The 16,709-nt window shown below is 41.6% G+C and overlaps 1 protein-coding gene and 1 long non-coding RNA gene across 3 annotated transcripts in view; one reads left to right on the top strand and one right to left on the bottom strand.

Annotated features, from left to right (window-relative positions):
• The window catches only part of usp13 (ubiquitin specific peptidase 13), a 36,474-nt gene extending 23,912 nt beyond the window's left edge, over nucleotides 1–12,562 (bottom strand). For both annotated transcript variants that reach the window (XM_064952563.1, XM_064952565.1), the window contains exons 1-7: nucleotides 12,452–12,562; nucleotides 10,672–10,797; nucleotides 5,730–5,790; nucleotides 3,793–3,914; nucleotides 2,531–2,673; nucleotides 863–1,047; nucleotides 89–183 (exon numbers count right to left, since the gene is read on the bottom strand). In XM_064952563.1, the coding sequence (XP_064808635.1) occupies nucleotides 89–183; nucleotides 863–1,047; nucleotides 2,531–2,673; nucleotides 3,793–3,914; nucleotides 5,730–5,790; nucleotides 10,672–10,797; nucleotides 12,452–12,562 (843 nt within the window). The remainder of the gene's footprint in view (nucleotides 1–88; nucleotides 184–862; nucleotides 1,048–2,530; nucleotides 2,674–3,792; nucleotides 3,915–5,729; nucleotides 5,791–10,671; nucleotides 10,798–12,451) is intronic.
• Nucleotides 12,563–12,598: 36 nt separating this feature from the next.
• On the top strand, nucleotides 12,599–14,977 carry LOC135524759 (uncharacterized). The gene is made up of 2 exons (XR_010453013.1): nucleotides 12,599–12,750; nucleotides 14,767–14,977. It is a non-coding gene; the product is annotated as an uncharacterized LOC135524759 (long non-coding RNA).
• Nucleotides 14,978–16,709: the final 1,732 nt, after the last annotated feature.

Genomic DNA, 16,709 nt, shown 5'->3' with positions numbered 1-16,709 from the left:
ATGTTACGTATTATGAAACAGGTAGAGTACAGACGAAAAAAACAGGAGAGCTTCTCAATCTTTCCTACAACGACGGCGAGACTTATACCTGCTGCATCTGTAGCATGTCTATTCCAAAATGTTGCAAGTGTTCGGATATGTGAGGGTCCAGGACTGCTTCTTCTTCATCAAATGAATATATATCTGAAACGGGGGTTGTTACTGGTCATCAAAAAAACAAGGGCCAAGGCCTCTTCATATTAATAGGATGGTTGTTACTTGTATAGATAGAATATGAATTTAATAGGATCTCTTTGCTTCTACCAATGGAAAAGTTGAACCCAGGTATGATGCGTTATTGTGTTAGATGAATGCGTCAGCATTTATAATGTATTGTTGCATGTTTTCCCCAATATTAATCAATCAAATGTACTTATAAAGCCCTTCTTACATCAGCTGATGTCACAAAGTGCTGTACAGAAACCCAGCCTATAACCCCAAACAGCAAGCAATGCAGGTGTAGAAGCACGGAAGCCCAATATGTGTCACTGACCTGCTCTGATGTCCAGTTTGACTGCCAGAGGAAGTGGGTACTGACCTGCTCCATCTGCGGTGATGTTGTCCAGTTTGACTGCCAGAGGAAGTGGGTACTGACCTGCTCCATCTGCGGTGATGTTGTCCAGTTTGACTGCCAGAGGAAGTGGGTACTGACCTGCTCCATCTGTGGTGATGTTGTCCAGTTTGACTGCCAGAGGAAGTGGGTACTGACCTTCTCCATCTGCGGTGATGTTGTCCAGTTTGACTGCCAGAGGAAGTGGGTACTGACCTGCTCCATCTGCGGTGATGTTGTCCAGTTTGACTGCCAGAGGAAGTGGGTACTGACCTGCTCCATCTGCGGTGATGTTGTCCAGTTTGACTGCCAGAGGGAAGTTGGTGTCTTTGTAGTGGTCCAGGGCGTGGCCGTTTCCTCCAGCACCGTCGAAGAACCACTTCCCACAAAGCACCGCTCCGTCCGTCAGGTTCAGCCACAGGTTCTCTCTCATCTCACACTTCTGACATTTCCAACCACTGAGAGGAGAGAAGGGACAGGGGAAAACATTCGCAGAGTCATATCACATGTTGATAAATATATTAGCTCTTATTACATTTGTTCAGTGTCGTTTTTCTTGAAGGACAAAATACGGCAAGAATGGCCAAAAAGCATTCTCTCTCATTGGAGTTAATTGATTGACATGAATTATGTTCAATGAACAGGGTAAGACAGACTTTTGTGTTACTGTTTCTCATTGTAAAAACACTCCTCAATGCTTGTAAAACACTCCTCAATGCTAGTGCATCTTAATGCTAGTGCTTCTTAATGCTAGTGCTTCTTAATGCTAGTGCTTCTTAATGCTAGTGCATCTTAATGCTAGTGCTTCTTAATGCTAGTGCATCTTAATGCTAGTGCTTCTTAATGCTAGTGCTTCTTAATGCTAGTGCTTCTTAATGCTACATGTACATAATGCTACATGTACATAATAAGAGTAACCTCCATGTTACACAAAAGCCTCTGTAATGTTAGTGTAACTTGGTTTCAGATACCTAACATACATTACAGAGTAACTTGACTTCAGATACCTAAGATACTCTGTAATGTAACTTGGCTTCAGATACATTACAGAGTAACTTGGTTTCAGACACTTAAGAAAATAGCTGGTGAGTTGCTCTGGTATGTCCCATCATGTTTTGTGCACCTCAGAGTGATGCAGCTGCACATGGGTGTCTATCTGTGATTGTTGTCTGCTTGGGGTTATATTTAGTGTCTGCTTGGGGTTATATTTAGTGTCTATCTGTGATTGCTGTCTGCTTGGGGTTATATTTAGCGTCTGCTTGGGGTTATATTTAGCGTCTGCTTGGGGTTATATTTAGCGTCTGCTTGGGGTTATATTTAGTGTCTGCTTGGGGTTATATTTAGTGTCTGCTTGGGGTTATATTTAGTGTCTGCTTGGGGTTATATTTAGTGTCTATCTGTGATTGTTGTCTGCTTGGGGTTATATTTAGTGTCTGCTTGGGGTTATATTTAGTGTCTGCTTGGGGTTATATTTAGTGTCTATCTGTGATTGTTGTCTGCTTGGGGTTATATTTAGTGTCTGCTTGGGGTTATTTTTAGTGTCTATCTGCGATTGCTGTCTGCTTGGGGTTATATTTAGTGTCTGCTTGGGGTTATATTTAGTGTCTGCTTGGGGTTATATTTAGTGTCTGTCCACTGGAATATACCATTCGATCATGGTAAAGGAGAGATTCCTTAATATGGGATCAGAATCCGACAAGTAAGGTGGAGGGACACACAAGTAGCTCAAGTAACCCAAAACGACTCCCCAAACCACACAAGAAACACAGGAGGACCCACAAACTAGCAGCAACACAAGAGCACAAAATGATATGACACTGTAGACATACATATTCTCTAGAGGCTGACAGAGACGGCAGCTGTTCTGAAGCCAATGTCTACAATATTGGTGTTTCCTAAATCATTGCGTAACTAATGTCAGTCCAATCAGTGGGCTGTTACCTGGGTGGGATCCTCACTCCGTTGTCCTGCTGTCGGAGACTCCTGGCGTGTTTGGACACCTGGATCTCCTCGTCCCAGGAGTCAGACTCCTGCTTTTTGTAGGCTGACGCAGCGTTGAGCGCGGCATCACAGGCTATTGTCACCTGGGAGTCACAGGACACACAGGAGCCATTAGATCTACTGATTGAGGAGATGTGTTTCACTGACATAAGACTAGTAGTAGTTTGGGGGTGCCGATAATGTTTTTGTTGATGGGGGGGTGGGGGGGGGACAATTTTTGTTTGCGTTGGAGACGGCTCTGTCTGTCCCCTATTACCGGACTATTAATGGCCCAGTGCACTACTTTTCTGAGAAAAATGTGTTTTTAAAATTTCCTTAATATATATTTTTGTTCCATTGTGATTTTTCTGGGGGTAGCTATGGTAACAGGTCTAGGACTGTGGTGCATACAGGAGGATAGATAACCTGATTCCAGTTAGATCAGTGAGGAAAAGAGACAATAAATATGTTCCTGAAACTAAGATAATTATATAATTGAGTATCACTGTAGTTCCTCACTGATATGTCTATTTTACTCGCACCGATAGCGGAGTAAGCCTGTAACAGAGGATTAATAACACCAAATAATGTAACTTTTAAAGCCCCCATGCAGTCTTTTTATTTTAAATCATCACTATACGTCTCATAACTCACGCTGTGCGTTTATTTCATGAAAATAATTTATTAACATAACCCCAAGCCTCCTTTTGCCATTGAAATGCTCAGTTTGATCATGTGGGCGTATCAATACACATTTACATATACAGCCCTGATTGGCTGATAGTATCATCTAGACTCTAGCTTACCACACTTACCCGTTCAAAGTAGGAGGATATGTATGCAAATAAAAGATGACTGGTCATTGGTTAGAATAATCAGATCAGATTGTGATGTCACTACTACTACTACTACTACTACTAAGCTACTGTCCTGCCCATTATAATAGATGTACATTGGCATATGGTTAATACAACCAGTGGGACACATGCACACAAAGGCTTTCACAACAATTAGACCCTGCGATTAACAAACCATTAACACAGGATGCCCCCCCCCCCCCCCAAAAAAAGAGAAGCACAGGATACCTATGGCATACAAAAACCAAAAATAGGATAAGGAAGCACTGCACTGGAAAAGGCAAATGGCGAGAAGGGTGGTACGTGATCCACTGTTTCCATTCAGCATGCATGGCACACAGAGGGCATGGGTCCACACTCACTGACCAGTGCAGGCAACTCCTCAATATTTGGTAAGGGGATCTCGAAGTGGTCTGGGAATATGACGAGCTTGGCCTCGTCTTCACACTCATACTCATCCCCGTTAAAATCACGGTTCAGTTCTAAATCTGAGAGAGAGGAAGCAGACGTCAACATTCAGTTCCCATGAAACAGTGGCTGATGATTCATACACTTGATTGGCCTTTCACTGAGCATTTGTCTTGGCTATACAGGAAAAAAGTGAGATGACAGAATCAAATACTCACATCAATTCTGGAAAAGCATCCAATTAGAATATGGTAGTTGTTTCAGGTGATCTAATGCATTTCTGAGACCATGTGATTTGTTACAAGGTGCGTTATCCAATAATACATGGGGTGAGTATGTATTTCTTGAATATTTGAGCTTCCATGTTAGCTGGCTTGATAAGACATAGTATACATCCAGTGAGGTAACCCAGACTTGAGGTTTAGGGTTAGAAGTCACAGCTGCAGAACAGAGGTCAAATGTAATATAAATATCCCTTGTCAACAAGAGTCAAAAGATCCAATTGTTTAATGAGGTCTGGGGTCAGGTGAATACTACTGTATGTTAAAATCCCACGGTGTGCTCTGGACCTCTCTATGCTGAACTGTTGAGTTCTACTGAGAGTAGTAGGATGCAAAGTCCTCCTTTAACAATTTCACAATAGAATGTCATCAATTTAATAGAATACTCAAGGCATAATTGACGATAAGTCAATACATGTTTGAAATGCATTTGGGACTTTCAGACAGCGCTTGTAGAACCTTGAGTCAAATTAATTGTGTCCCCTATTGTTTTTACGATGTCCAGAACATTAAAATAGTTGATGACGAATTGTTGAGTCATATAGTAAGTAGCCAGATAATGTTACTGCGTACATTGACCCCCTCTTTTTCAACCCTAGTCCTCTCTCCTCTATGGCTTTTGTTAAGAAGCCTCTGGTTACATGATGACGTGTGGGCTGCTGGCTGACTGATTAGATTGTCACTGGTATGGAAATGCCAAAGCAACATTGAGCTTTAGCTTGGGTTCCGATGGCCACCAAAGTCGAGAGGAGATTTGGAAAGGAGGGAGGGAGGATACAGTTCACATTAGGTTGGAAGAACCTCTGTGTCCAGGCCTGCAGAGTGAAAAGACAACAATCCAGCATGTCCAATAATGGGAGAGTGAATCTTGTAGCCTGGTGCTTCTGGGTATGTAGGCTACACCGAGGCAGGGCACTGAAGTGGCCGGCTACACAGCTTGAGTGGATAATGGGAGATAAGGGAATGGAGTGTAAGGGAATGTTGCAGGGGCAGATGAACAGGGGAGGTAACTAGCGAGCGTTGATGATTTAAATAACACTAGCGCGAGAGGAGAATCCACCACCTGGCCCTCCCTTGCACGTGTCATTGTGGCCGATGGCCGGGGGAGATGACGGGGCACAACAGCTGAGGCCAGCCGAGCGACAGGCAGGTGCGGCCCACTGTAAACCAACCCCCGTGTAGGAGGAGAGTAGACCAGGCCGGGCATGTGGCACTTTGGATTTAGAATGGTTACTAACTGCATATACGAATAAATTTGCTAAATTTAGATTTGCCTGGCAGGAAAGGAACGGGGGGCCAGGCCTCGGGCTCTGGACATGGGAATATGTCACTTTAGGCCAGAGAGTGTATGGCCAGTGTAGGGCAACCACCATATAACCAAATAAAAACAATAACAGCATGCCACGATGACAGACAATTTCCCCTAATAATCGCATTAGAAAGGGGGAAATGTCAGCCTATAATAAAGGATGGGAGAGTCTTGTCCTTCTCTTCAAGATGGGCTGACAAACAGACTACTGGGAGAAATGTGACTGTACTGTAAATAACCCATAAGGAGACTGCGTTTAAGGGGAACTCTCCATGAGGATGTTTTCCGGACAATATCAGGCTTACCTAGGAACACTCTGCCATTTCTTCTTCTGGAGATGGCGCCTCCTGCGGCACCTGTGGCTTTCTGTGGGAAGCAAGTTGACAGGTAGAAAGCTTATTAACGGAGCAAAATATGTCATATAAAGCTATATATATATATATCAAGCAAATATATCTCTTAAAAATGGCCTATTCTCAAAGACAGCGGTAGCAAGCCATGAAACTACTAGTTTTCTAAAATACAAAATGGTTACCTTTATAATTTAGAATACTAAAACAGTTTTGATATATTTACATTCTGGGTTTTTTCAACACTAATACAAATGCCTAGCTGACAAAACGTCAAATATAACAGTATATGAATAAATACTGGAAGCATGTCTTTAATAAACTCCATAGGAGTAGAGTCAGTAGACTGTGAATATGTCAAATTGCTAGCTAGGATTACAAGACAATTCACTGTGAACTGACTGGATCCTTCTGATCCAAATTGAGTTCAGACCGACTCCCACCAACACATCAAACAGACAGGAAGAATGAACTCTGGGACTAACTAGCATCATGGGAAAACAACAGAAACACGAGCCGGTGGAATGAGGACAGCTGTTTCTGGACAGATCCAGGCATGAAAATAGATGGCCTTATCTGGGGGTCAATTAGGACCGAACGGAAACGGTGGCAGCTAAGGTTGTTTTTATTTTAAACTGAACATGCAGTTTCCTTACTCGATTGTAAACAGAACAGAGAACAGCATTCTGATCTGGATTGTTATGTTGCTAGGAGATGTAGGGAAGATCTACTTGGCTAGATGCATTTGTCAGGCAAAAACAGGTGTGACATTTGTCAGGCAAGTGAGTGATATTTTTTATTTTTATTTTACCCTTATTTACCAGGTAAGTTGACTGAGAACACATTCTCATTTACAGCAACAACCTGTGGAATAGTTACAGGGGAGAAGAGGGATCCTGAGGGTCCTGTGTGGCTCAGTCGGTAGAGCATGGCGCTTGCAACGCCAAGCGTTGTGGGTTCGATTCCCACTGGGGCCACCCATATGCAAAAGTAGTGGCCCCAGCCGACTTGTAAGTCGCTTTGGACAAAAGCGTCTGCTAAATGGGATATATTATTATTATATATTATGAGTGAGCCAATTGTAAGCTGGGGATGATTAGGTGGCCATGATGGTAAGATAAGTGATAACATAAATAAGCAAGTTGCTACCTATTTTGAAGCTTTTGTGTCAGGATCTGATGTAAATCTACCTGTAGTATTACAAAAATATAATTTGAATAACGCATCCTAGAGTGCAGGCTTGAGGGCTTCGTATTCCCACCCCAACTGTGCAATTGTAACTTATTACTACTGTATAGGCCTATGCAAAGTGCAGATGACTCAAATATTATTCACTGAAATCCCTGTATGCTGTGCACATGATGAATAAACATTGATTTAATTTGACGATCCATCACTGACTAAATTTAAATTTCACCATAAATGTTGTGGTTACAGTGTGCCTGTCAGTGCCATACCACCAAACAAATGGTTGAACCAAAACAAATCTGATGTTAGGGAACTTCCAAATGAATTAGTGAACAGAAACCATTAGTTCAAAGGGAAATGTCAAAAATGTTCTACTTTGTATTCATGCTCTCCAGCCCTACTGAAAAATCCACATACAGTGCCATAGGAAAGTATTCAGGCCCCTTGACTTTTCAACATTTTCTTATGTTGCAGTCTTATTCTAAAATAGATTAAAAATTCCTCAAAAACCTACACACAATACCCCAAAATGACAAAGCAAAAACAAGTTTAGACATTTTTGAAAATGTATTAAACAGAAATATATATACAACACTACCTTATTTACATAAGTATTCAGACCCTTTGCTATGAGACTTGAAATTGAGCTCAGGTACATCCTGTTTCCCTTGATCATCCTTGAGATGTCTCTACAACTTGATTGAGGTCCACCTGTGTTAAATTCAATTGATTGGACATGATTTGGAAATGCAGTGTCTATACTAGGTCCCACAGGTGGCAGAGCATGTCAGAGCAAAAACCAAGCCATGAGGTTGAAGGAATTGTCCGTAGAGTTCCGAGACAGGATTGTGTCAAGGCACAGATCTAGGGAAGGGTACCAAAAAATTCTGCATTATCGAAGGTCCCAAAGAACACAGTGGCCTCCGTCATTCTTAAATGGATGAAGTTTATAACCACCAAGACTCTTCCTAGAGCTGACCGCCCGGCCAAACTGAGCAATCGAGGGAGAAGGGCCTTGGTCAGGGAGGTGACAAAGAACCCAATGGTCACTCAGAGTTCCTCTGTGGAGATGGGAGAACCTTCCAGAAGGACAACCTTCTCTGCAGCACTCCACCAATCAGGCCTTTATGGTAATGGCCAGACGGAAGACACGCCTCAGTAAAATGCACATGACAGCCCGTGTGGAGTTGCCAAAAGCAGCTAAAGGACTGTCGGACCATGAAAAACAAGATTGAACTCTGGCCTGAATGCCAAGTGTCATGTCTGGAGGAAACCTGGCACCATTCCCACGGTGAAGCATGGTGGAGGCAGCATCATGCTGTGGGGATGTTTTCCAGTGGCAGGGACTGGGAGACTAGTAAGGATCGAGGCAAAGTTGAACGGAGCAATGTAAAGAGAGATCCTTGATGAAACCTTGCTCCAGAGCGCTCAGGACCTCCAACTGGGACAAAGGTTCACCTTCCAACAGGACAACGACCCTAAGCACACAGCCAACAATGACCCAAAACACACCTCCAGGCTGTGTAAGGGCTATTTGTCCAAGAAGGAGAGTGATTGAGTGCTGCATCAGATGACCTGGCCTCCGCAATCACCTGACCTCAACCCAACTGAGATGGTTTGGGATGAGTTGGACTGAGAGTGAATGAAAAGCAGCCAACAAGTGCTCAGCATATGTGGTATGTCATTCAAGACTGTTGGAAAAGCATTCCTCATGAAGCTGGTTGAGAAAATGCCAAGAGTGTGCAAAGCTGTCATCAAGGAAAAGGGTGTCTACTTTGAAGAATCTCAAATGTAAAATATATTTTGGTTTGTTCAACACTTTTTTGGTTACTACATGATTCCATATGTGTTATGTCATAGTTTTGATGTACTACACTTATGTAGCAAATAGTAAAATCAAAGAAAAACACTTCAATGAGTAGGTGTGACCAAATATTTGACTGGTACTGTATTTGTAATTTTTGTATATTTATTTAATATAGTATTTTGTAAATTGTGTGTATGCAGTGCTCCCTTGTGAAAGAAACCTTAAGTCTCAATGGGATAAAATAATCTGGTGTGCATAAATAATAAAGAAATAAAATTATCTTCTGTAAAGTACCAGAAAATATCAATAGCATTTCCGGATTATGTCCTCTGAAAAACTTTTTTCTCCATCCTTTTGTCTCCAAAACATATAAATGCACAATTCTCACAAGTTGATGTTGAGGTGATGCTAGAGATGATGAATATGAAGTTGAAACAAGCCAGCCTCTTATCAGCTCAAAATATATTTTCCTTCAATGTTTTGTGCCAAAATTGAACACACAAAGTCTAATGTACTTGCAACTAATAACAATATGTCACTGATTTGATAAAACTTACAATCAGGGAAAAGAGGGGGAAATCATTCACACAAACTGAACAAATAAACATGGCACAACAATATTACTACTGTCTCATTCTAGGTCCAAGCTCCAGAGCTTTTGTGACAGGGCCTTCTCCAGGGTTGCGCCAAAGCTCTGGAACTCCCTCCCTCCACCCATCTGTGACTGAGTCCAAAGCTCTGGAACTCCCTCCCTCCAGCCAACTGTGACTGAGTCCAAAGCTCTGGAACTCCCTCCCTCCAGCCAACTGTGACTGAGTCCAAAGCTCTGGAACTCCCTCCCTCCAGCCAACTGTGACTGAGTCCAAAGCTCTGGAACTCCCTCCCTCCAGCCAACTGTGACTGAGTCCAAAGCTCTGGAACTCCCTCCCTCCAGCCAACTGTGACTGAGTCCAAAGCTCTGGAACTCCCTCCCTCCAGCCAACTGTGACTGAGTCCAAAGCTCTGGAACTCCCTCCCTCCAGCCATCTGTGACTGAGCCCATCACCATCTTTAAGTCCCTCCATAAGCCCCAGCTCTTCACCATTGCCAAGCCTTAAAGGGATACTTTGGGATTTTGGAAATGGAGTCAGATGAACACGTAGATACCAGTTTTATGTCTCTGTGTCCAGTATGAAGGAAGTTAGAGCTCATTTTGCGAGCCAATGCTAACGTGACTGAAAGCAGATACCCATAGACTTTAAGCCATTGCGATAACGCTAGTTAGAAATTGCACTAGTAAGCAACTTCAAACTGCACTGAGACATACAAATGGTATGCACGAGTTCATCAGACTCCTGAAGTATCCCTTGAAGCCCGTCCCCCCCTCACACACTCTCTCCCACACACACACACACACAAAACCGCTCGCTCGCTCACTCATACACTGACACATCACAGTCCTTTCCATTTTGAGCCCCTCCCTTTAATTTTGTTTCATGTTTTTGTTTCTTCCTGCTATTAGTTTAGTGTTGTCTTGCTTTGGATCTCTGTGTTTTGTTTAGGTTCTACTATTGGGCTACTGAGTGGCGCAGCGGTCGAATACACTGCATCTCAGTGCAAGAGCATCACTACAGACCTTGGTTTGAATCCAGGCTGTATCACATCTGGCCGTGATTGAGAGTCCCATAGGGTGGCCCAGCGTCGTCCGGGTTTGGCAGTCATTGTAAATAAGAATTTGTTCTTAACTGACTTGCCTAGTTAAATAAAGGTTACATTTAAAAAATAAAAATAAATACTATTGTAAAGCGACTTTGGGTTGAAAAGTGCTATGTAAGTCCCATGTACTATTAAATAATATAATTTGTCAAATGTACGTACACTATGCACTGTCGGTGTGTAGAAGCATATGGTATGACCCCTCACCTCTTTGACATGCCGTTTGAGGAGCATGTAAACACTCTGTCCGGTTTTACGGTAATGTCTCTCCACATGTTCTCTGCCAAAGCCCAGGAATGTGTTCATACACACATACAAGCCTCCCTCAGACTCCTGTGAACAAAAACAACATGTGGTGAACAACATGCAAGGCACACACACACACACACACACACACACACACACGAGGTAGCACATGTATAAGGAACAATGATGTGTATTTGTCAAAACAATATCAAGTGAGGTGATTTAACAATCTGAAATTCAGATAAGTATCTCCCCACACACAGGAAAATACCAATGTTTGGGTTCCTACTGCGTGCTTACTTCGGGTCTCTAATGGTGACTCACCAGATAGAACTCATTCATAAATGAGATACAGGGCAGTACATGGAAATTGCAATTTTCTCCATTTTGCCTGCATTTTATATTGAGTGCATTCTATATTATGATTGTTTTTCCCAAGGTGTAAAGACGTTTGGGGTCAATAGAGGACTGCGTAAAGGATGTCAGTTTCCAGTATATTGGGATTTGTTAGCAGTGTTGTGCCAATACAATGTCGTTGCCAGTGACACACACTTGTGGCAGGTGGATTCTATCATTTGATTTTAATCCATGTGATTTTCATGTAAGCTAAAGCAGACGTGGTCTTGCATTTAGGACGTTATTTTCTGAAATATGCCTACAATATTGGTTCATGTTTGAAACAGTGAAACTCCAGTACGGCTTTTGCAGACTGCAAATAGTTTAACTGTAATTGCCTACCACTATTAAAAAACAGCAACAGCCACAGAGTATCAAAGTAATGTCACGTGTTCGTGTAATTTATGCCTTGATCAACTGACACTCAACCACCTTCGAGGCACCTCCTCTTTCCTACACTCAACGACGGAGGTGTAACAAAAAATGTCACACAAATAACCCTCTATACTAACCGAAATCTGCAGTTCGGATTAGGCCCTGGTGAAACTTTAAAGCGCTGAGTTACACACAAGCTTCAACCGCGCTGGGATAAAAATAACCAACTTGTCAGTCTTCAGTCTGACATGATGAACTCCAGACAGCTGAGTCACTCACCTTTAAAATGGTTTCAGTTGAGCAATTATAGATTATAAAATATGTTTCCTCGTCAAAAAAACGTGTGAGTACTTGGTCCTAAAAGCCCAACACATGGTAACCTCAAACTCTCAACAGTTTGTAATAGCGCGCTTGCGTTTCAGTTCATCGGTCTCGTGAAGTTGTTGCAGATGGCAAGTCAATCACATTGAAATAAAATGCCGGACCCCCAAAAAATCTAAGACATTATTTTATCTAATACAAAAAAAAAACATTAGAATAGCTCCCATATCAATATAACATTATTCTAGTGATTTTACATGTGGCTGGTGAGTCACGCTTTCAATACAACAAAAAAACACACAGAAAAATTTCAAAGTGTGTAGCCTAAAATGCAAGAAGGGGGGGGACACAAAATAATGTAATGCACCAAAACACAGCCCAACCCCACGTAGGTGTCATTAATTACATTGACAAAACAGTAGACAGGCGCACAGTGAACAAGTACAATTTCACAAAGGAAATACCATTCCACGGGATGTAAACAACATTTAATTATTTATTTTTCTCAAGCTCAAGAGAATGGTGGCAATGGAAGCCCCAGATCCTGCCACAAAACTGCGCAGCTATTCACGTGTGTTAGGGCAGTTTACGGGATGAGTAAGGACAGCTTGGAACACACAAACACCCCATGATACGGGGAGACACTTACGGGAGAATCGTAGGAAAAGGCACATTCGCTCTTGAAAACCCTGTCTCCTGTTCTGGGAACTCTGATGGTGGGCATATAAGGGACAAGCAGCTCTCCTAAATCTGCAGCCATCTTCGCATTCCTGCTTCTCGCACCACAATGCTAAGGGAGTCACTAGAGAAGGCTGTCAGAGGAGAGATGATGCTATTTTTAAATCATTCGGTCTCGACATTCCTCCAGCGGCGAGGGATATGACGCTGAAAACATAACGGAGGGGGAAGTCATTTTTATTTTATGCAAGAGCTATCCTCTATAAACATGTAATCAATCATCTCTTTCCAATTGCGTATGTCTGTTGCTTAAGAATTATAACGCTGTATTTACCGTAGGCGCAGTCACGCACTGAACGGTTTGACTCTAACGAGGGGTCCCACACACTTGATTGATAAAACCACCCATACAAATGGCTACACCTCTCACTGTTTTTCTGAGGACCATTCTCTGTTCAAATTAAAATGGAAATGCTAGATTAGGCAACCAATTGGTTTTTGAAGTGGTTTTGGGGGAGGGTGTGGTAGAAACTAGTAGGGATTTATTTGGTTTTTAAATTGTATTTTCCTAGTAGTACATAATTAGGAAGACCATAGTTGTGTTCCATTACTCATACTAACAGCACTAACCATACTATTTGGCGTGAATTGAGTATATAGTATGCTTATTGTTCATAGTATGGATATAGTTAGTATGCCAAAAGTTCCCGGATGTCGTACTAAATTCGCCAAAATATGAAGTATAGACGCAGAGGACACTATTTCCATAATTTAGGGCCCGTAATGCAATTCTTCGTGAAATGGGCGTGGTTTCACATCGTTTTCAGATTTTAAGAAAATGGCGGAAAATATGCAGCCAAGTACAACAACAGCAGATACAAATTCATTGCTTTAACTAATAATGACAAATATTAAGAACATGCTGATCAATGTAATCAAATAATGACTTTTGAAATAAGTTACCTTACACGTTATGTTGGCTGACAATTTGTTAGCTACGTTGTCCTTACGAATCACATAGCATATCATTGTGCGTTCTCAATGGACATTTGGGTGCTTTCTTAAATTCGCTCTGGCTATCTACTCCGATTTCAGAGCACTCTCGTCTGACTACCAGAGTGCAGAATAATGAATTTACAAGTGCTCAACACCCGTTGAATATGGCTGGTGTCAGTAAAGGTTGGCAAAAAAGTGTACTTACATTTTTGCCAGCAGCACAGTTACAGTCACCAACTCACTGGATAACATGAAAACTGCCTAACCAGCTCTGCTAGGGTGGGTAAAATGGTCAGAGTGGTCTCATTTGTGTCTGGTAGTAGCTAGCCAACATTAGCTTGGATGCTTGACTGCCATTATAAGGTCAGAACGCTCAAATCAACCCTACTCCTAGGCCTGAGTGAAACGGACAATCTGACAATGCTGAGCGCACTCTGGCACTCCATATTGAATTTAAGAACACACCCAAGTCGTAAAATGCCTCACTCGTCATGTGTTATGCTAACTAGCTAGCAAGAGGTTGCATAGCAACAGCATTAACTTCCGGTAGACAGGCAAAGAGCTAGTACGCTCAACTGAAAGGATCCCATTCTTTACAGTATACTAAAATGAACTAATAGTATGTAGTATTTACTCATGAATTATGTAGTATACAGTATGTTAGTATGGGTATTTGAACACAGCTCATGATTGATAGCACAATTGGTTGGTGGCATGCACTTTAAACATTTGTTTGCGGACCACCACAATATCATAGGAGAAAAAGGCTACAAATTGCACCGCTTGTGCTATAGGCGTAGGGCTACCATATGATTGTGAAATAAATTTGACATATTTTGCCCAAACGCTCAAGTCCATACTAGGCTACTACCCTGGGGTGGCAGGGTAGCCTAGTCGTTAGAGTGTTGGACTAGTAACCAGAAAGTTGCAAGTTCAAACCCCCAAGCTGACAAGGCACAAATCTGTCACTCTGCCCCTGAACAGGCAGTTAACCCACTGTTCCTAGGCTGTCATTGAAAATAAGAATTTGTTCTTAACTGACTTGCCTAGTTAAATAAAAAATAAAATAAATAAATAAGCTGCATAGGCCTATGTATCCAAATTTGCTTCAAGTTTTTGTAAGATAAATAAATTATTTCAGACAATACTTTATATTCTATAAGAAACAGCTATAGGTAACAGCTGTTTCACCTGTCTTTGTGCTTGTCTCCAACCCCCTCCAGGTGTCCCCCATCTTCCTCATTATCCCCAGTGTATTTATACCTGTGTTCTCTGTTTGTCTTTTGCCAGGTCGTCTTGTCAGGTCTTACCAGCGTGTTGTCCCATCTCCCTGCATGCTCAAGTTCTGTTTCCTAGTTTCCCTGATTCTGGCCATTCTGCCTGCCCTGACTCCAAGCCCGCCTACTGTTCTGTACCTTCTTGACTATGCCCTGGATTATGGACCTCTGACCTGTCTTTTGCCTGCCCCCTGTTTGGGTCAATAAACATCTAGCTGTCTGCATCTGGGTCTTATCCTGAGGTCTGATAAAAGCGTTACTGTAATAACAGGTCTACTTTTTGTCCAGATATAAGCGACACTACATACAGTTTATATACAAAAGTATGTCAAATAAGAAAAGGTAAAAATAGCAGCAAAGGGGAGACCAACTCCATATTAATGCCCATGATTTTGGAATGAGATGTTTGACAAGCAGGTGTCCACTTACTTTTGGTCATGTAGTGTTTGTAGTGTCCTTATGAAGGGAAAACAGCTTATTTGACCACAGTGACTTTTCAGGGTTGGTACTGAGAGTACAATAAGTGATAAAACTAATTTTCTACACAGATTAATGCTTTCAAATGTATGCTATCTTTGTACCACAAGTCTGCATCTTATCAATATTGGGTGTATAAACAAGTTTGTGATATTGTACTATATTTAGTCTCTAGACACAAGGGGTTACTGTTCTTTATACATTTCATGAATCACGTCATGCCATCAGAACAGCCTCAATTCGTTGGGGCATGGACTCTACAAGGTGTTTGAAAGCATTCCACAGGGATACTGGCCCATGTTGACTCTAATGCTTCCCACAGTTGTGTCAAGTTGGCTGGATGTCCTTTGGGTGGTGCAGCATTATTGATACATATTGGAAACCCGTTTGATCGTGCAAACCCAGCACCGTTGCAGTTCTTGCAACAAACCAGTGCGCCTGGCACCTACTACCGTACCCCGTTCAAAGGCACTTAAATCTTTTGTCTTTCCCATTCACCCTCTGAATGGCACACATACACAATCCATGTTTCAATTGTCTCAAGGGTTAAAAATCCTTCTTTAAATCAGTCTCCTCCCCTTCATCTACTCTGATTGAAGTGGATTTAACAAGTGACATCAATAAGGGATCATAGCTTTTACCTGGTCAGTCATGGAAAGAGCATGTTTTGTACACTCAGTGTATATATAAAAACAATATGTAAAGAAATCCACACACACACTTTGACACACTCTCAAACACACACACATCCCGCTAGAGTATATTCTGTATAAGCCAATCCAATGCAACTCAATGGAGACTTGCATAGTATATAGCCTGGACCAATATACAGCTCTATAAAAACAAAACAATATCTAAGAAATCCACTCTCTCTCTCCCCTAGAGCAAATCAAGTAGATGTAAATTCAATGGAGCCTGGAGTGAGTCATTTTACAGAATTCTCTCTTTCTCAGATCTTAAACATGTTCAAATCTTAATAATTGTCTGGAACAATATATATATAAAAATAATATATGAAGAAATCCCCACACATTGCTCTGCTCTCTTTTTTTATATACAACTCTGGAAAATGCAAAATGATCAGTTTCTCTGGTTTTACTATTCACAGGTATATGTTTGGGTAAAATGAACATTTTTGTTTTATTCTATAAACTACTGACAACATTTCTCCAAAATTCTAAATAAAAAATGTCATTTAGAGCATTTATTTGCAGAAAATGACTGGCCAAAATAACAAAAAATATGCAGTTTTGTAAGACCTCAAATAATGCAAAGAAAATAAGTTAATATTCATTTTTAAACAACACAATACTAATGTTTTAATACTTAGTTTGAGTTTAAAAAAATCAATATTTGGTACAATAACCCTGATTTTCAATTACAGCTTTCATGCGTCTTTGCATGCTCTCCACCAGTATTTCACATCGATGTTGGGTGACTTTATGCCACTACTGGCGCAAAAAAATCAAGCAGCTCGGC

The sequence above is a fragment of the Oncorhynchus masou genome, chromosome 31, assembly GCF_036934945.1.
Source record: "Oncorhynchus masou masou isolate Uvic2021 chromosome 31, UVic_Omas_1.1, whole genome shotgun sequence".
Taxonomy (NCBI): domain Eukaryota; kingdom Metazoa; phylum Chordata; class Actinopteri; order Salmoniformes; family Salmonidae; genus Oncorhynchus; species Oncorhynchus masou.
The sequence above is the reverse complement of the archived record's forward strand: the minus strand, read 5'-3'. Positions and strand labels throughout refer to the sequence as shown.